The sequence below is a fragment of the Ochotona princeps genome, chromosome 27 (assembly GCF_030435755.1).
Source record: "Ochotona princeps isolate mOchPri1 chromosome 27, mOchPri1.hap1, whole genome shotgun sequence".
Classification (NCBI taxonomy): Eukaryota; Metazoa; Chordata; class Mammalia; order Lagomorpha; family Ochotonidae; genus Ochotona; species Ochotona princeps.
This window is the reverse complement of record NC_080858.1, coordinates 27,870,370-27,891,331: the sequence shown is the minus strand read 5'-3', so window position 1 is coordinate 27,891,331 and position 20,962 is coordinate 27,870,370. Positions and strand designations below refer to the sequence as shown.

At 45.6% G+C, this 20,962-nt stretch overlaps 1 protein-coding gene across 3 annotated transcripts in view; it reads left to right on the top strand.

The window, feature by feature from the left end:
* SENP1 (SUMO specific peptidase 1) overlaps positions 1 to 20,962 on the top strand; it is a 49,142-nt gene that overhangs the window by 9,271 nt on the left and 18,909 nt on the right. For all 3 annotated transcript variants that reach the window (XM_058656103.1, XM_058656102.1, XM_058656101.1), the window contains 5 exons: positions 2,624 to 2,705; positions 8,183 to 8,342; positions 12,239 to 12,410; positions 19,382 to 19,485; positions 19,565 to 19,851. In XM_058656103.1, coding sequence (XP_058512086.1) covers positions 2,624 to 2,705; positions 8,183 to 8,342; positions 12,239 to 12,410; positions 19,382 to 19,485; positions 19,565 to 19,851 — 805 coding nt within the window. The remainder of the gene's footprint in view (positions 1 to 2,623; positions 2,706 to 8,182; positions 8,343 to 12,238; positions 12,411 to 19,381; positions 19,486 to 19,564; positions 19,852 to 20,962) is intronic.

The following is a 20,962-nucleotide window of genomic DNA, read 5'->3' as shown; positions in this document are numbered from 1 at the left end:
GACTTCCACCATGGTCTCTGTAGCTCCAGCTCCTGGATCATCACTCTCCACCTCCTGTGATACGTGTTGAGGCTGAACTGTTGTCTGTACAGCCTTTCTCCCACTTCAGTTTGGAGCAGGTCCCAGGATTAGGGAGACACCAGGTGTCCTATATAGCTAGGTTGTTGGTGGTATTGATCTTGCCAGAAGCTGTTGGCCATTAAGTCTGACGGCCACATGGACCTATTTTGACCCATACGATGCCAAAGTCAGTATTATTTTCCCTGTGGGGCTAGTGCAATGTACTGAGCTCAGTGAGTGCGCTCCCAGCTGTATGTGTATGTGCAGCTCACTATTTGTCCTTGCAATCTTAAAGCTTTTGCCACATGGTACAAAATTGCGCCTGTTGTGCCACTACTGGAGTTAGTGATCTGCTGGCCATGCAGTCTGAGGGCTACCCAGTCCTATCTTGGATGGAACCTGTAGGATGCCATTTGTTTTGCAGTTCACTGAGCTAGAAATGAGTTCCCTCCCAGCTCAGTGCATGTGCGGTACTGTTTTATAGCCTTTGCCTTCCTATACAAAATGGCACCTGATTCGGCTCTAAAGGGTATACTGGGCTGTCAAATCCATCTTGCATCCGCACTGCACATCTGGGACTTGCCTCTCTGTTTCTACTCCTGGTCAAATCAAACAGACCAGCAGGACAGGCCGTTCTTTTCTGGATTCACCTCTGAACTCCTGGTAGAAGTCCCTTCCCACCTGGTTGTTGGTGGAGTTCCAGCTGTGGGTATAGCTCAGATCACTGCTGGCTGAATGCTGCTGGGGTATCAGTCACCGCAACACCACCCTGTTGTGTCTGCTCTTTCCTGTGTCTGTCAGTTTCTAGGTGCCCCCTGCTGTTGTTCTGTCCTCTCCTAGTTCCTGTTACGTACCCTCTCTGCTTCACACTGGCTAATGTTTCATCATCTTTTTAAATGTGTCCTTACCCTATTCCACTATCCTGATTCCCCTACCTGATACAGTTTAAATGCACATCTCAGTACAAACAAATATTTTTAAGAAATTTAAGATATTTGCCTATTCAGTAAGCAGAGTTACAGAGAGAGGTATCTTCTGTCCACTGGTTCACTTCTCAAATGGCTGCAATGGCCAAGGCTGGGCCAGGCTAAAGTTGGGACCGGGAACTTCATCTGGGTTTCCCATATGGGTGCGGGGCCCGAGCTTTTGGACCATATTCCACTGCTTTCTCAGACATATTAGCAGAGAGGTAGGGCCAAAGTGGAGCAGCCAGGGTGCTGGCATTGCAAGCAGTGCTTCATTTGCTGTATCAGTAAGCATTTAGAGCCAGGAATTTTAGTGTTTAGAGTTCTGCTTCTTACATTAAGGTTGAGATGAGACAGGCTAATTGAGTTATTGGGAAAAAAAACAATACCTTTTGAAAGTAGTCATTATCCAACAGTTCTGGTTGCCCTTGCTGATGTCATTTTTCTGGAGCAGGGGAAAAGGGAGGGAGCATGCACCCACCCTGCTGGGCTTGTCTGTGCTCCAGCTTTCCTTTCCAAGGCCAGTCAGGGAACAGCTGCATCAGGATCCCTTGGGTAGTGTGGAACACAAAGGCCTCACCACCACAGTCATGGTCTGTGTGCTATCTCATGCATTTTCCAAGAAAAGGAGAGAGACCTTTCATCTTTGGTTCTTTTCTCATGCCCACAACAGCAAGAGCAGGATGAGGCTGACCTAGAGCCTGGAACTCAGTCTTGGACCCAAATATATGAAGAGCTGCTTGCCAGGGTCTGCATTTTCAGGGAGTTCAAATCAAGCAGAGCTAAGACTGATATGAGGTGTGGACTTACAGACAGCGTCTGTTGCACCAGACCCTTACCCCAGGACCTATGTGTTGTACATGCCCACAGTATGAGACCCCCTACCCTAGGTCTGTGGGTTGTGCACATCCACAGTGTGAGACCCATACCCCAGGGCAGTGTGTTGTGCATGCCCACAGTGTAAGGCCCCACCCCAGGATTGTGTGTTGTGCACGCCCACAGTGTCAGACCCCACCCAAGGGCTGTGTGTTTTGCATATGCAGCTGATTGACCTTCATGCAATTGGAAACACATAGCTAGGACAATCATCTTGGTAGAGGAAAGCATGGATACCTTTGTTGAAGTAGTGCCCTGCTGTCTGAAGCTGCCTGAAGAGCAAGTAGTTGCCCCTTGTCATTAAAAATCTAGTGCTTCCCATCCCCTTCCGCTTCCTCTTGTTTTGATGAATAGCACACTGCCACGCATATCCGGCTTTGTGTCAGCAGTACTGTGGCACCTCTGATAGGTTGCTTCTCTGGCCTTTTTCTCATATATTACAGCTGGCTTTCAGATTGCCTAGTCAGCTGTTAATGAACATTCTTTGGATTGAAGCGTTTAACGTGTTTTGTTCATATTTCTCCTCAAACCCTGAATCGTTTCACCAGAGTGTGTTTTCTTTTGCTAGTATGTAGCTTGTTTATAATATACATAAATATAATGTAACTATATTGGATTCTAAAATATAGCATGATCTTGTTTGATGGTATATTTAACTTGCAGGTTTTTATTTCTTTTTACTGTTGACATACAATTTAACAAACATCTTGTGGTTTGTTTAGATTTTACCTTCCAGGCGGGATTTGGAGTCATCCTTTGCTTGCCCGAGAGGAAGTGCAGCTTACAACCCAAATCACGACTCAGGTATGGCTGTTTGCTCAGAGTCAGGCCCGTGTGTGTTTCAGGTTTCTCCCTAGCAAAGGTTTGTTTGCCATCCCTAAAGTCAGTGTCAGAATCAAGATGAAACAACATTTTAATGCACTTGGTGTGTGTATGTGTGATTGCTATAATCTTCTAATGATCCTGGTCTCAACCAATGGTGCCTATTAGTGGCACATTTTTTTAAATCTAGTTTCTTGTACATGATGCCGTCATAAAATACAGTATCGCTTTGATTTTGTTTTGACAATTATTTTGCATATATTTTGCCTTGATTTGAAACCATAAAACTTGAAAATGTGTTTCTGCCCATACTTGTCCCCATATCAGTGCAGGGAATGTTTCATTCACACAGCACCTGCCACAGCCATGTGCTCGCCTGGGTGGCTTGCGAGACACGTGGAGGTCAGCATGCTCCGGGCTATGCCAGCTCCTCAGCCCACCTGCCCCAGGCCTGCCCAGTTCCTGACATTGGTATTTCCGCCACTCCTTTGCCTCTGGCCTAGGGAAGGGCGAATCTTGTTAACTTCTTGGCAGTTTGAATCAGGAAGGTCACAATGACCTTGCCAGACCTTTTCACGTCTTAGACTGAAGTCTGTATCGCCCCCATACTATACAAGTGAGAATTCTAGTAGTACCGTCAAACCTACCTAAACGGGATCCTTTTTTAAAAACATTTATTTATTTTCATTTGAAAGGCAGGTTTATAGATATGAGAGACAGAAAGATCTTCCATCCGCTGGTTCACTCCCCAAGTGACTGCAACAACCGGAGCTGAGCCAATTGGAAGCCAGGAGCCAGGATCTTCCTCTGGGTCTCCCACGTGGGTGCTGGGGTCTCAACGCTTCGGGCCATCCTCTACTGGTTTTCCAGGCCACAGTGAGGAGCTGGATGGGAGGTAGAACAGCCGGGACTCAGACTGGCACCCGTATGGGATGCCAGCACTGATAAGCAGAGGAGTGGGCAATTGAGCTCTTGTGCCAGCCCTCTAAATGGGATTTTTATAAGGACAAATTGAAACAATAAATAGGACATGAAGAAATAATTTTTATTGTTATTTGGCTTCCTCAGGAATCTTTGTCAGCAAGATGAGATCTCCCCCAGAAAGACATTAGTAGGATGCTCTCTTAGATTTATAGAATACTTAAGTGTGATGGTAGGTGGCACTTGCACGACTCTGGGCACTGAATACCCTTCCTTGGGGTACATGGTGGTCTCCACACAGCATGTGCATGACTTGTAAAAAGCAGTGAGCTTGCTCAGAAGGTAGCTGTACTGTCGTTAGTATTGAAAAGGCCTTTCTGATTAGTAGTGCGCCTGAGATCTGGTGCTGAGGAGAGATGGTTGAGGTTGAGGGGCTAATGAATTCATGTCATCAGTGTTTCCCTGTGGGCTTGTGATTTCACGTGCCTGTTTACCTCTAGGAAGAATTGCTTAATGAGAAACAGGTGTAAACTCCTGACTATAACTGCACTCCGACTTCTCTAACCTCTAATTTTTATCTAGGGTACACACTGTGTGGTTTGGCGTGTCCTGGGTTTTTGTTTTTAGATTCATTTATTTTTGTTGAGAAGACGGTTACAGAGAGAGAAGTAGGGACAGAGAGATCATCACTCTACTGGTTCAGCTGGCCACAATGGCTGAAGTTGGACCAGCTTGAAGCCAGGAGCCTGGAGTTTTCTTCTGGGTCTCCCATGCAGGTGCAAGGTCCCATGCTCTTGGGCTACTCTCTGCTGCTTTCCTAGGCCATAAGCAGGAAACTGGATGGGAAGTGGAGCAGCCGGGACTTGAATTGGCACCCATTTCAGGTGCTGGTGCTAGCAGGTGGAGGCTTAGCTTGCTAAACCACTGTGCCGGCTCCTTTTTTAACACAGTGCTTTTTCTTTTCCATGTTTCTAAATTGTCATTTTGTGTTGATTTGTACTTCATGAAATAATTAAGAATGTACACCATTGCTAATATTCATGCCAAAATCCTAAAAGCCCAAAAAGATGTTTTAATCATCGATTGAACATCCAAACCTGACCTGACATCATTCCTTCACAAAATCAGCATGAGCTGATTTAAATGGAACTGTTTGTATTTGTTCTCTGTGATTGTGAGTGAGCTTTTTCATGTTTTGGTGCAGATAGATAGTGTGTATCATGATAGGGTGCTACAAATGTTACATGGTATACCAGGTGCCTGCCTTAAATTCCAAGACATTTAACTTAGAAATAAAGCTGATCCAAGGGCTTAGGAGATTGGGTGGTCCTAACCTTCATTCGCTTCATCATTGCTGCTATGATTTAGATTCACTTCCACCATTCTCCTTAGCTATGCTTTCATAATGACTAGAAAGCATTTGTGTGCATAGCCTTTCTATTTCAGATTCTAGATCCTTGATACAAGCAGTGTGTCCAGGGCCATCTCCAGCCCTAGTGTTCTTGATCTGGCAATATTTGTTTAGATTCCTTTGTTTATTTTCCTGCCACAGGTTGATCCCCAGACCAAAAATTTGACACTGATATTTTATCTCTCAGTTGACAGCAGTTTCTGTATAGAGAAGACATTTCATTTACAGTCATTGTCTACTCCAAAATCATACTGACATGGGGTGCCAATCTGGCCTCTGTCTAGCTTAGTTTTTGAAGCTTGGCTGCTGTGACTCCATCACAGCCCTCCTGGAACAAGCTGTAGCATAATGCAGACCTCCATGATTGCTGCCCAACAATTAGAATTTAAAGTTTAATGCCAGGGTTATTTATGCTGTTTTCTTTAACAAAATCTTTTTTAAAAAGATGTATTTATTTTTATTGCAAAGTTAGATATATAGAGAGAAGAGGAGAGACAGAAATATCTTCTGTCCGCTGTTTCACAACCCAAGTGAGCGCAACAGCCGGTGCTGTGCTGATCAGGAGCCAGGAACTTCTTCCAGGTCTCCCACACAGATGCAGAATCCCAAGGCTTTGGCCGTCCTCGACTGCTTTCCCAGGCCACAAGCGGGGAGCTGGATGGAAAGTGGGGCCACCGGCATTAGAACCGGCACTCATATGGAATCCCGGCGCGTTCAAGGCGAGGACTTTAGCTGCTAGGCCATGGCACCGGACCCTTAACAAAATCTTTATCTTTTCTTAGAGCATTTCAGGTCCACAGATGTCTGTGTTCTTTTCCACTGGTACTCACACTGATTGGTGTGTTCATTCACTTTTCTCCTTCTTGATGGTCAGATGGGCATCCCTCATCTGCTTGCCTGGCTTTCTGATCCTGTCTGGGATATTTGTCTCAGTTCTCAGCCAACTATCCTACGATGGAAATGAACTGAAAATCCCAAGAGTATAGGATCCGGGTATGGGGCTTCTCATGTGTTGCCTTTTCTGGATCTGCCTGCCCTCTAGCTCAGGCTTCTAAAAATATGTTCTTCATTCCATTCAAGATCAGACTGTTAAAAATGCTGCCTTATGAAAAAGCATCTACAACATGTCCACCTTAATGACTTAGTGATGATCAGGCTCGCTCTTTCTCTCTCCCTCCCTCCTTCCTCCCATCAAAAGCAATCACAGTGACAGAACATCTGTCAGTCCTCAACTTAGAAACAGATTCAAATGAGAAATGTTTTTGCTTACACCTTTAATCATTATCAGTGTCCAGTAAATTAAGTTACAGACGTACATTGAACAGTAAGAGGATTAAAGTTCTTACTATTATAGTAACTAAACCCTAATGTTAACAGGTGCACCTGATGATTATTTTCAGAGTAAATGATTATTTGAATCATTTTGTTTTAATGCAAGATTTATTTTATTATGTGCATGAGTTTTGCCTGTCCCTGAAGAAAATTTATAGAAAAAGGTTGAAAGATACACATCATTCTGTCATAGAAAACAACCACAGTTAGGGTTAGGGTGTGTTTCCTTCTAGTTCTGTGTGTGTGTGTGTGTGTGTCTGTGTGTGTGCGTGCATACGCGCAAGTTCACATGCACAAGTGCATTTGCAACCATATTAGTGATGACAGAGTCCCAGGCTAAGCCCTCCCTAGGAAGAGAGAACTGCCAGCCTTTCTTCCTAGCTTTGCTGCACACCTTCAGTAGCAGAAGGCTGTGGGTGACTAGGGAGTGAGGAAACCCATTGCCTCCTTCTTGGTCTGCACTTTCCCTGCACATTGGACCCTCAAGTTTTATACCTGGCAGAGTAATTTGCATTTTTGACGGATTGGTCCTCAGATGGCACTTTTCAAGTTGGAGCAGTTCCCTAGTAGGTATTAGCCAAAAGTCATGAGACAAGATGTCTATTACTACTTTGTATATATACTTGGAAACTTTCTGGTTGTTGACTGAGACTTGTTCCCATTAGCCTATGTCTTGGTCCCTGAAGTATGAGTAACAGATCCTAAGCCTAGGCAGTGATGAGGAAGGAAAAGCTACAGTTTACTTGGGAAGTAAATTTAGTTCATCCGGTAAATAAACTAGGATCAGAATCACTTCCGGCTCCCTCCCACCCCCACCGTCTTTGTTGTTGAATAAACCCTCTGTCCTTAGTAACATGAGAAATCACAAAGTTGTGTTTCTGAAGGCTGTCTTGCTTCAGGAGAGAATATTACAAGATAGAATAAATGCTGTAAATGGTAAGAATATACGCTATTATGTAAAGTTCTATAGTGATAACTTTGAAAAAGAACCTTCAAAGTGATGTCAGCTTTAACAAAATGAAGAAACAAAGTTTTCATTCTTGTTTTTCTCCCTGAAGCTTCTAAGAGTTCCTAACCTACTGTCCCTAAGGGGCTTGCTCCGGGAGAGAGCAGTGCAAACATGGTCCTGGGGTTCCCAGTTGAAATCTTGGGGGTTTCTTCAGATATCAGAGAAGAGATAACCCTCAGTCTGACTGCAAACATTGGAGCGTTCACATGTCTGATGACAATGGCATGAAGTGACTGCAGAGTTTGGTCCCAGAGCCGGATGTGTATGGGGAGTCATGGTGGCCTGGGTCAGCCAAAATAAGGCGCCAATAGGGGGTGTCTGCTCTGTTAGAGTTCCTGAGGCTTGAACGTGGTAACTAAAATGGAGAAAGCGACATCAGCTGCTCTGAAGCACTAACTGTTGTTCATTTGAATGACATTCCCCTTGGCCCTCCACTGCTTTCTTACTGGTCTGGCCTACCTTCTTTCAGGCCCAGGCCTGGGAGTGCTTGCAAGATATAGTTGGGGTACAATGTTGACTTTTGGTGGACACCACGGAGTCACATTGATGCCGATCAGGCACATGGCTGTGGCAGGATTCAGCTCCTTCACCCATTTTCAGGTTAGTATGGCTGAGTCATCCTAGTTTGTAGATGTTCCCTTCCCACAGACTGAACTGGCTCATTCTTCCCCAGAGACATGGTGATATGTCACATAGGAATACACTGTTGGATGGTGGACATGGCTGCAGTCATTGGGAGAACCAGCTGTAGTTATTTGTTTAATTATTCACACTTTTGTTTTTTAGACAACCCTTTCTTAGACAGTTTTCTTGGCTCAGGAGACTTAAGAACCTTTGGCCAGAGTGCCAATGGCCAGTGGAGAAATTCCACTCCCACATCAAGCTCAGCTTTACAGAAATCAAGAAACAGCCGAAGTCTTTACCTCGAAGCCCGAAAGACCTCAAGGTTCGTATTTTGTCTTGTTCGGCCCTTCCTCATGTACAAAAGAAAATGGCTGCAAGGCAGTGGTTAAATTGGCATTTTAAGGGAGGAGCACCCTTTTTGGCCTTCAACCTGTAGATAAATATAAATAGACAAACCCTTTTCAGCCTTCAACTTTAGATTTATTTGGTACTTGCTGAATCTGACCTTTATTAGTGAGGAGCTGGTTGAAGTCTTAGTGGTTTTGAGTATCCTCGGACCCTCAGGGTCACTATCGCTGTAAATGGTTTTAAAGAGAAACTCAGTCCGTGTGCACTCTTGAGTAACAGAGAGCAGCATAGCTCACATGTCCTCATGCAGCTGAGCCCTGACCCACACCTGCCTTCTGCAACTTGTGCCTTGGCCGCCAGACCAAGCTGTTGCATCTGTCAGCCCAGAGGGTACTGCAGGGTGCTTCATCCCCTTGACCTCGGCTGACCACCTGCTTCTGTCTGTCTGCTTATCTTCCCCTTTTCCATTTCAGTTATTCGTTACTCAGGAATGTAACTCACTCACATTGTGAAATGAAGACATGACTAACAAAGCTAAAGACTAAAGACCCCTTGGGCACTATTCAGTCTAATTCTGCTGCCACTGTGTGTTTCCTTCTAACACCTTGCTTGTGCATGTTTTCTTCTAATGTCTTGTTTGTTCATGTTTCTTTCTCATTCATGCAGTATGAGATCTATGCTGTGAGTACTGTGAAGTGTATCATACCCTCTTGTCTTCGTTCAAGATGTTCTTGAGGCATCACTCAGCAAGTGGCTTTTTTTTCCCTCAATAATGTCATACTTTAAAAAAAATTAGTTTTCTCTTACTTGACAGAGTTGGAGGAATGGAGAGAGAGAGACAGTTAGAAAAAGAGAGAACTTCTATCCTCTGGTTCACTTCCCAGATGGGTGCAAGGACCCAAGCCCTTGGGTCATCTTTCACGGCTTTCAGGAGTGCATTAACAGGGAGGTGGATTAGAAGTGGAGCAGTTGGGGCTTGAACTGATTCTTGTATAGGATGCCAGCATCACCCACCTGCGCCAGTACTGTTACTGCTTAAATTTTCATTATTACAGAAATAGCATATAGGCTTTGTTAAAACTTCACAAATAAAGATAAGCGAACACAAAATAAAAACATCACATTTTTGCCAGCCAAATATCTACTCTATGGTAGCTTAGGACATACACTTCCAGATAGTTCTCTGTTGTCACATACTTCCTCCCACCAAAAAAAAAAAAATGAGCTTGTTACTATATATACTCCCATGTAATCTGCTTTTTCAGTCTTTCAATTCAATAAGTTTTATCTGGTGTATGCTATGTTTTAAAGTATTCTCTACAGTTCATTTATCCTGTCTGGGTCCGCTTCTTGTACTTACCTGCCCTGGAGTCCCCAGAGTCTCAGAAAACCCATTTTAAGATAACCTGACTCTTAGTTGTGCTGTACCTTTGGGATCTGAGACATGACTTAACTTGCTTGCTTATAGTATTGTTTTTAAAGATTTGCTTTTTTTTTATTTCTATTGGAAAGTCAGATACACAGAAAGGAGGACAGACAGAAAGATCTTCCATCTGCTGATTCACTCCCCAAGTGGCCGCATCTGAGCTGATCTGAAGCAAGGAGCTTCTTCTGGTTCTTCCACACAGGTGCAGGGTCCCAAAGCTTTGGGCCATCCTTGAGTGCTTTCCCGGACCACAAGCAGAGAGCTGGATGGGAAGTGGGACTGCTGGGACACAAACCTGTGCCCATATAGGATCCCAGCACATGCAAGGCGAAGACTAGCTGCTAGGCTACTGCGCCAGGCCCCAGCCTGTGTTTTTGTAGACTAGATATTTGGCTTGATTAAAAAAATGATGTAGTTACATCACACTGAAAAGCAGCTGACAGGCTGTTCAGGTTCTCCTCTCATGGTGCTGTTAGATCAACCTCTGGCCCAAGGTGTGAAGTTGTGGACCTTTGTTACAGAGCTGGGTTTTTCCAGAGTACTTGGGCCTTGTATGATGGCAGCTATCTAATGGGTATTTAGGTCTGTTGGTAATCCTTACCTGCTAATAGTTGTATTAGAGTTAATAAAATTATGTTTTTCTAATTTTGTCATTTGTCCTTGGTGAATTGGACCTCTGATAACTTGTTCATTTGTTGAGGCTCTTGGTTACTCTGAAGTGAGCCCAGGGGTAAATGCAGGAAAAAAATGACTAGATCTTTTCTTTTTTTATCAGCAATTTTCAAAGTACTTTTTTTAAAAAAAAAAAAAAGATTTATTTATTTTTATTGGAAAGGCGGATATACAGAGAGGAGGAGAGACAGAGAGAATGATCTTCTGTCCGATGATTCACTCCCCAAGTGAGCGCAACAGCCGGTACTGCGCTGATCCGAAGCCAGGAGCCAGGAACTTCTTCCAGGTCTCCCACACGGGTGCAGGGTCCCAAGGCTTTGGCTGTCCTCGACTGCTTTCCCAGGCTACAAGCGGGGAGCTGGATGGAAAGTGGGGCCACCGGCATTAGAACCGGCGCTCATATGGGATCCCAGTGCGTTCAGGGTGAGGACTTTAACCACTACGCTATTGTGCCAGGCCCTCAAAGTACCTTTTAAAAATAGTCACTTTGTTTGGTTCAGATGATTTTTTTTCTGTGCTTTTTTGAGTGTGGTTATGGATTCAGTATGTTTCAGGCTACTCATTATTATTTCTTGAATGCTCTCCTTCTCATAGTTTTGACCTGTGAGAGCTTCCTTGAGGCTTGCCTCCCTGTCTAGCCCATCCTCATTAATATGTACCCGTAACCCTTGTTTTCTGGCATTGTAGAAGGCGCTTGGACTGTTTCTTTAGCGAAACAAGTGCTCACTCTGGTGACCCTGTGGAGACTCCATTCTGATTCCCCAGTGAGTTAGGTTGCCCTTGCTGTCTGCATCCTTCCTGAGGCAATCAGCCTCTTCTGAAATCTGGAGTTGCTCAGCTTTCTCATTCTGCACACACACTACCACCACTACCACCATTGTCAGAGTAAAAATGCTTTTTGAACTTCTTTAGATCTAATCTGACTTTGAGTCCAGACCAAATGTAATGATTTAAAAAGTAAATTTCATTGATTTCAGCTTATTTAACTGTTTATTTCTGTTTTTTTCTTCTCATTAGAGAAAAAAAGAAAAGTTTATTTTCAGAGTATTCAGACTTACTAAATAATAGTACATGCAAAAGAGTACTCAGAAAAAACTGAAAATTATTAAGCCTGTAGCTGAGACTGGGGTTTTGAATTCATACAAATATTTTCATGCTAGTTTTTCCTGTTAGATAGGATGCCGTCGTTTAAAGAAAGACAAAGTTCTTCCAAGAGTGAGCCGCCAAGAAGACTTCAGAGTGAGATACTGTGGCCTGCCAAGGCCTCCGGTGGTTGGCAGTGAAGGCTGGGAGCCCAGCTGGTTTCTGAGGAAAGTCAGATTCAGTTTGAAGGCTTCTGGGAAGGGCTTCCGTGTCACCCATTTTCACATATTTAATCGTGAAGTAATTCCTCTAAAGGGCTTAGGAAGGGCTGCAGGGAGTCAGTGAAAATAGTCTGTGTATGAAGCTTACTGGACACAGGTCTGCGAAGACCTCAGCCTGGTGTGCCAGCTGCTGGCGCCTGACCGTAGCAGCTGGGCTGTGGATCCAGGAAACAGTTCTGTGTGTGATAATTATTTTGTAAAAACAATACCTCTTAAGTGTCAGGACCTGATACATCAAGCCCATCTGCCATTTCTGATCTGTTCCCCTCAAGTGGCAGGCCTGTCACTCTGTCCATTTGTTTCTGGTGGTTTTTTGTTTTTCGTTTCACGAAAGTGAAAATGATCACTGTATTAGATTTGCCTTTATCCTTCTCACAACCACCCTCCTCCCCCTTTTTTTTCTTTTAGTGGATTATCAAACACTTTCACAGGAAAGTCAAACCATCACTGCCACGTGTCTGCATATGAAAAGTCTTTTCCTATTAAACCTGTTCCAAGTCCGTCCTGGAGTGGTTCGTGTCGTCGAAGTCTTTTGAGCCCCAAGAAGACTCAGAGGCGACATGTTAGCACAGCAGAGGAGGTGAGGAGACCCACCCTCCCATAAGTCATCAGACCCTCTCACGTGGACTTCATTAGCTATTCTGACTAGTCAGCTCTTCTGGCCTTTTTCTTGATGGGAGTTTTTGAGTCTAGTCATGTTTTCTAAGGAATCAAGAAGATGTTTTAGCAGACTTTATGTTCTTCATCCTGGTCTTGAGGACAGGTGTGACCATCCATGCTTTCTGAATGGCTTCTCCAACATTGGTCCCACTCTCCTCTTTTTACACCCTTCCTAGCTCCTGTTTGTATACCAGAACTGATAGCCTTGCTACAAAAAGTTTTGGGGTTTTGTTTTGAAGATTTTTGTACTTATCTGAAAGGCAGAGCTGCAAGGAAGAGACAGCATCCATCCACTGGTTCATTCCCAGTTGGCCACGATGGCCAGTTCTGGACTGCATTGAAGCCAGGAACGAGGAGCTTTATCTGTGTCTCCCATGTGGGTGGCAGGGTCCCATGCAATCGAGCCATCTTCAGCTTTTTCCCATGCCGTAAGTGGAGAGCTGGATCAGAAGTGGAGCCAGCCAGAGGCTCACACTGGCTCTCAGAGGAGATCCCAGTGTTTCAACTGGCAGCTTAAGGTGGTATTCCACTAGAACCCCTATAAATAGTTTTTGTCTTGATAAAAAAAAATTTTTTTAGGATTTATTTTTATTACAAAGTCAGATATACAGAGAGGAAGAGAAATAGAGAGGAAGATCTTCCGTCTGATGATTCACTCCCCAAGTGAGCCGCAACGGCTGGTGCTGTGCTGATCCAAAACCAGGAGCCAGGAACTTCCTCCAGGTCTCCCACACAGGTGCAGTGTCCCAAAGCATTGAGCCGTCCTCGACTGCTTTCCCAGGCCACAAGCAGGGAGCTGGATGGGAGGTGGAGCAGCCGGGATTAGAACCGGTGCCCATATGGGATCCCAGCACGTTCAAGGCTAGGACTTTAGCTGCTAGGCCACGCCGCCGGGCCCATGTTTAATTAGTTTTCATATTGAATTAATTTTTTGTTTATTCGAAATTTTTAAAGATTTACTTATTTTTATTGGAAAATCAGGATCACAGAGAGAAGGAAAGACAGAAAAATCTCCCGCCTGCTGGTTCACTCCCCAAGTGGTTGCAGTGGCCAGAACTGAGCTAATCTGAAGTCAGGAGCCAGGAGCTTCTTCTGGGTCTCCCACACAAGTGCAGGGTCCCAAGACCTTTCTCGACTGCTTTCCTAGGTCACAAGCAGGGAGCTGTAAGGGAAGCCTAGCAGCCAGGACATGAACCAGCACCCATGTGGGATCCCAGCGCATGTGCAAGGCAAGGACTTTAGCGACTAGGCTATTATACCAGGCCCTACATTGAAGTAATTTATCAACATTTCCAACAGCAAAATTAGAGAAGTGTTGGTAACTTCTTGTGATTGATGTCTTTGAGAGTAACAGAGGCCCTTTCTGTTTTAGTTTTCTCGGGCTTTTCCTAAGTTCTTACAGGATGGGATTTTTTCATTCCCTTGGTATCCTGTGACAGCGTCTGTCCACTTTGCTCTCCTCTGTTACCTGATGGGCACGGCAGTGGATGTGAACTAAAATGCTTGGTTAGTGTTGTTCATTTCCATGACCCTTCTCATTGCTTGATGTTGGCCCTTGGTGTGTAATTATGTTACTTTTTGTAGTGGGAAGGTAGAGTCCATGTTAGGGTGGGGTGTTTTACATAATTCCAGTCAGTAAAGTGTCAGAAAGCATTGCCTTTCTGCTCATAAATCATGGTCAGCTCAGTTGACAGACATGTCTTACAACCTCTCAGTCTGCAGTGATGCTTCATTTTACTCTCTGTTTAAAGAATCTTTGTATTGACAGAACAACAGAAGAGAGATGTCTTATTCTTTTGTTCATTCCCCAAGTGCCTCACAACTGTCAAGGCTGGGCAGGCCAAAGCCAGGAGCCCAGAATTCACTCCTACTCTTTGAGGATGGCTGGCAGGAACTCAGCCATCTGAGCCATCACCTCTGCCGCACAGGGAACACAGTTAACAGGAAGCTGGGTCCCAAGCAGAATGACAGCTCAATCTTAGGCCTTCTGCTGTGGAGTACAGGCGTCCCAGCGTGGGTCTGGCCTGCTGCACTGTAGCACAGCCCCTAGCTCATCAAGTAAGCCCGTAGCTAGTCAAGTAAGATAAGTCTTTCTCTTAGGGGATTGTAATGTAGCAAAATACATGTGCAGATAAAGAAAAAACCTACCTTTATATACTCAACTGTTTAATTCATTTCTGCTTATAAAAGCACAACTGGAGGTGTCAGTGCAAGTTTCTAATTTTGGAACAATGTTCAAAATCATTTGCTGTGTTAATGTAGGCAAAGAACAAAGTACTGGAGCCTGTTACTTAATGAAATCGCTCTTTGTCTCGGGAGTTCAGGGCACACTTCGTTGCTGTGCATCTTCGAGGAATCTGTTGTGTGGTCTGTCTGCTCTGCCTTTTCTCACAGCCCTTGCTGCTGCTTGCGCATGCACAGTGAACACTTCCCTTTCACAGCTTTCCATTTGCTCTTCTTCTGCCTGAAATCCTTCCTTATGTGCTTCTGTGACTTTCTGATGTGACTTTCTACTGGTACACCACCTTTTACAGGGCTGCCTCAGCCCTTCTTGCTGGTTCTCTTCATCGCTCTCTGCTGCCTGCCACCTGATCTCCACAGGATTGGAGCTTTGTTGTACTCAGTGCAGTGTCACTGACAATTGGAACTTGATGGGTGTCACTGTGAATATATGAAGGTCAGGGTTATGGGATACTTCCCAAACTTAACATTGAGGCTTTAACAGGAACAGGAAGTTCTTTCAAAAGTTTATGCTAAAGAAGACAGGATTAGTTTGCTGCAAAAAAAGTTTTGAAATCCATGCAGTTTTGTTTTTAATTTTACTTTTAATATTGTTTACATAGCTGAGAGGGATACATGCCCTTGTGGGCCTCTGATAAGGGTGTGGGATGGTCAGGTTGGAGGAAGGTGGATGGGACACATTTTTTCCTGTGTCCTGCTGTCAAATTACATCAGCATCCGGGATGGTCCTTTAATGACGATTATAAATCCCAATGTGGGAAGGTCTTGCAAGGGTGTTACTTGAGTGGTTTTGACAACCTTGAAATGTTGTTAGTTTCATTGCTCTAGGGTTGAAGACATTTTTCCCAAGTCTGCTGGTTGACAAAGTCCACTTCACTGCAGCCATAGAGACCCATGAATATGTTGCAAAGCTGGGTCAGAAGAATTGTCCAACCTGTCCTGCTTTCCATCCTCTGATGTGGCACTTAACATCCCCTGCTTGCCTAGATAAACTGGCTGTCATGTCCTTTTGTGCAACTGGACATGATGTTCATTGCACGGACATCAGCACCTGAGAAGGCCCAGTCCTGATATATGCACTCCAGGGTTGGACTACACATCCTGTGATTGTCCCTGTGGCCAGGGTCTTGAATCCCAAAAGAAACCTCACCTCGAGCAACTTCAAATTTGACGCTAGTGTGCACCAGCCAGTGCAAGCTTTGGTCTGTTACTTGTACTAGCCAACACACATACCAGTGGATGTAGCTGCCTAGTCAGTTCTGCCTCATATTTTACTCAAACCAACAGGCGCAATGGCTCAGCACAGTCAACCCATCACAGAGCCAGTCCTCAGGCATGCCAGTGGGTGTCAAGGCCTAGTTGGGTGACTCCCAATAATCCCCACAAGGCCTGACCCAGACCTGGTTTTTGTGGATGCCAGCCTTTGCTGTGACCTAGCCTGGACAGTGCACATCTTATCCTGCTCTTGTGTACACCCATGGGTGCTGTGGCTTAGCCTGACCCGTCACCCAGAACCAGCTCTCACGCATGCCAACAAGTGCTGCTACCTTGTCCAGTCTGGCCCTCCCTAACCCTGGTTTTTGTGTTCAGCAATAGATACAGTCCTGCAGAGGAGTGCCCACAGTTCCCCACAAGGTATATTACCAGTGCCGGATCTTGTACCTGCCAGGGGACACTGCAGTTCAATGTAGGCACTTGCCAGCTGGTGCTACAGCCTAACTTGGCTGCCTCACAGTCATTCTGGCTTTCATGCATGCCAGCAGGTGTAGCAGCCTAGCCAAGCCTGGGCCCTCCCCAATCCCAGCTCCCATACTTACCAGTGGAGCAGCAGGCCAGCAAACGAGTCCACACAGTTACCCTACCAGGCCCACTTCTAGCCCCAGGTCTTGCATCATGTCCCATCAGGTACTACAACGTAGTCTGAGATGGCCTGCCCTCCAGTCTTAGCATTCACCAGCAGGTGCTATAGCCTGGCTTAGCGCAGCCCACCACCTGGCTCTCATGTGAGCTCACAAGTATTGAGGTCCCAGTCAGCTTGACCTGCACCTGTCCTGGCTCACACTTGTGCCGGTATGTAACGTGGACCCTGCCCAGCCAGCTAGCCAGCCTCAGAACTAGCTCATACATGTGCCAACAGGTGCTGCAGCCAAGCTGGCCTAGCCTGCTCCCAGCCCCAGCTCTTGCGCTTAACAGCTGGAGATATACCTAGCAAGAGAGTTCCCTAAGTTGCCCTACTATGCCTGTTTCCAGCCCTGAATCCCATGTGTACCATGAGGTGCTACTGCCCAGACTGACATGGCCAGCCCCCAGTCCTGGCACTCACCAGTGGGTACTGCGGCTTATCCTGACTGGCCCACACCCATTCTGGCACTTGTGAGCACCAGTGGGTGCTGGAGCACAGCTCAGTTTGGCCCACTTCTAAACCCAGCCTACATGCATGTCGATAGGTGCTGCAGGCTTATCCAACCTGCCTCAGCCTGCCACAATCCCAGGCTCTTGTAGCTGTAGCCCAGCAGGGGAATCCCCAAAGTTCCCCTACCAGGTTCATTCCCAGCCCTAGGTCTTGTGCATGCCAGCAGGTACTTCAATTCAGCCTGGCATAGCCCACCGATAGTCTCAGCTCTCCTAGCAGGTGTGCAGCCCAGCCCAGCCAGGAGTGGCTCACACCCTGTTCTGGCTCTTGTGCTTGCCATCAGGTGCTAAGGTCTAGCCACAGAAACAGGCCATATAAACACAGGCAAGTGCTGCAGCCTTGCCTGTTCTGGCCTGGCCTGGCCCACCCCGAGTCCTGGCCCTGGTATTTCAGAGGGAGCTTCAGCCTAGCAGGAGAGTTTTTCCTAAGTTCCCCTGCTAGGCGTGCTCCCAGCCCTGGATCTCAAGCATGTCAGTAGGGGCAGCAGACCTGCTTGGCACAGTGTACCCTCAGTCCTGGCTCTTGCATGTGCTAGTGGGTGCTGCAGCCTGTCTCACCAGGCCTTATCCCAATCTCAGGCCCCATGAGTGTCAGGTGGATTCCTGTCAGGTGGATTCTGTGATCCAGCCTGACTTGGCTCATCACTGCCTCAACGTGCCACATAACCCATGCAGTGCTGCAGTCCCATAGAAGTGAGCCCACGAGTCCTCTACGTAATCTATCCCCAGATCTGATTCTCTTGCATGCTGGTAGATGCTGTGGCCCAGCCTGACTTGACCTACCCCCTGCAATACCACTACTCACAGGCAGGTATTGCAGCTTAGCCTAGCCAGGCATCCCCTCCGCCCAAGCTTTTGCAAGCACCAGTGGGCAGCACAGATGCTATTTAGCTCAGCCCAGTTATTCCACATGAGTGAGTGCCCTGGTGTCACCCAGATATACCCTCTGATTTCCCTCTTCTAAACCACTGTGTCAGTTCCTTTGCCCACCTGCAAGTGCAGTGGCCTGATCTGTGGAAGTCCCCAGAAATCATTTCTTCTCTGTCAAACATGCCCTTAGCCACTCTCCAATACATCCCCAGGTCCCTTTCCTAGGCAGTCTGCAGCTCCCCTCACCTGGGGGCTTAAGTGGCATAGCCCAGTCCAGAACTTCCCCACTTATTAAAAAAAAAAAAAAAAAGGAAAAGAATAAGCCACTGTGCTGGCACACTGGTGTAGTTAACATAAATTTAGCATTAGCCAAGCCCAGAATGACCACCCAGCTATTGGCTGCATTTTTCCCAGCAGTGTAGCATTTGTCTAGGTACAGGGTCGCCTAGACAGTTGCCTACAGGTAGAGCATAGTTTTTTTGTTTTTCATAATTAGTACTGTCATGAACTTTGAAGGTCTCAAGGATTTTAGACTTTATTTTTAAAAGATTTATTATTTGAATAGCAGAGTTACAGAGAGAGGAGAGGAAGAGTGATTCTCCATCCACTAGTTCACTCCTCAGATGACTCCTCAGTAGCCGGTGCTGGGCTGCTCTGAAGCCAGGAGTCAGGAACTTCTGGGTCTCCACATGGGTACAGGACCCCAAGAACTTGAGCTATCTTCTGTTGCTTTCCCAGGCTATAAGCAGGGAGTTGGACTGGAAGTGGAGCAACTGGTACTTGAACTGGCACACAGTGTGGGATGCTAAAGCCACAGTTGGTGGCTTTACCTGCCATGCTATAGCATAAGCTGCAAATTTCACACTTTTGTGGCAAAATGAGTTTAATGTTCTAATGAACTTTTCTGAAATGCTCTTGCAAGTGCTGGAGGTGCATGCCACCTGTAAGGTCCCTGTGCTCAGATAGGGTGGGAAGCTGTTGGCAAGCTGTTCTGAGCCACATGATCACTTTGCTTGCTTCGTTGTTTTTGTAATGGGATGCCAGGAAGCAAGGGATTTGCTTGGATCTTTGTGTGGAGGCCCTCACGTGGTTTCATTCCTGGACTTGGTCTTTGGCCTTGTGGTTTCATGTCCTGTGTTCTGGTCCCACTCTCAGGAGGGTAGTTTCCCACATTGTTTCCACTGTCACTGCCTCCGCTCCGCTTATACATACTTGATCATGCTCTGGAGTACCCTTAATGTACGTTAGTTCTCAGTAACGTCAAGGCTCTGCTGGACTCTTGGCCAACCTTTGGGGACTCCATCTGGTTGTTCCTTTGAGCAGCATTTCCCTTGTTGGATTGTGTAAAACTTTTGTTTTCTCTTACAGACGGTTCAAGAAGAAGAAAAAGAGATATACAGACAACTACTGCAGATGGTCACAGGGAAACAGTTTTCTGTAGCAAAACCTACCACACATTTTCCTTTGCACTTGTAAGTCACAGAAGGATATTGCAGATAAATTTTATTCCAGAGTTTGTTGCCCAGTACTCAGACTATGTTCTCTTGCTAGGTCTCGATGTCTTAGTTCCGGTAAGAACATTTTGAAAGACTCGCTATTTAGAAATGGGAACTCTTGTGCATCTCAGATCACTGGCTCTGACTCTTCATCCTCCGGATCTGCCAGCGTGGTCGCTGCCCAGGAGCAGCTGCCCCACGGTGTGTCTGCCCTCTCCTCTTATACCCCTAATGTTGGTACGTTTGGATCCAAAGATTCAGACCCTCTTCATCAACCCCTCCGGCAGCACTGTCTTCCACATAAGCCGGACAACTTACCAGCTTCAAATTCACAATCTGAAGGTAAAAATGATGTTGCACTGCTTCATTGTTAGCCTAAGGGCCAGTTAATTGTTCATTGGGTCTATGACAGATAGCTTTGTAATTGACATGTCACTTAGCCAGTGTGTAAGGTACTTTGATTGCAATTAATTCAGCTATGTTGCCAAGAGTAGAGTAAGATTCTGCCTGAAGACAGTGAGGTACTGATTTGATACAATATTTTAAGAAGCTGTTCCGCACTACTGCTTCAGCACTTTGTTTTATTTTTGTTTCTGTTGTGTTTAAGATTTATCTATTTTACTTGAGCTATGAAGAGAGAGAGGGAGAGCAAGAGAGAGAGAGAGAGATCTTTGATTTGCTGGTTCACTTCCCAAAGTCCGCAACGATCAGAGCCGGGCCAGTCGAAAGCCAGGAGCCAGAAGCTTCGTCTGCATCTCTTATGTGGGTGCAGGGATCCAAGCACTTGAACCTTCCTCTGCTGCTTTCCCAGGTTATAAAGTGAATTAAGCAGAGTGGCGAGGCTCAAGCCTATACCCATTTGAGATGCTGTCACCATAGGAGTAACTTGCTATGCCACCATGCTGGTCGCTTTTTTTGTTGCTTTACAATGAAAGTTAAGTGCTCTCAATTTCTGGGACTTTTGAAACAGCGAGTGAATATTGAATTGTAAATACTTTAGTATATATACTATTTGTTAGACCTTTATAGTGTATTTATGAGTCTCAGAAAAGTTGTGAGCCAATTGAAACTTTAAGCTAACTGGATTGTTCAGTCTCTTAAAGCTTTACAGTTAATTAAGATTTTGTTGTGCTGGCCTTCTTAGTTTCCTTCTCCTTTGGACACATTATGTGTGTGTTTGTGGTATGTGTGCACAGAAGGCGGTGGTGTTAGGACCTGTACGTGCAGCACCCTGTCAGATGCTCTTCCTGCCTCTATCACCTTCTGAAAATTCTCATTTAGGGATTAAAATTTCTGATGGTATCACACATATCCATGAAAACTTGTATTTTGTGAGGTGATTGACTAAGAATCAAGAGCGTTGCTGAATGTCCTGAGTGTGCTTTGTGTGGCAGGTGCTTGGATGCAGCTGGATTAGAGCGTACACACTGCACTGCACTGTCCATTGTTTCCT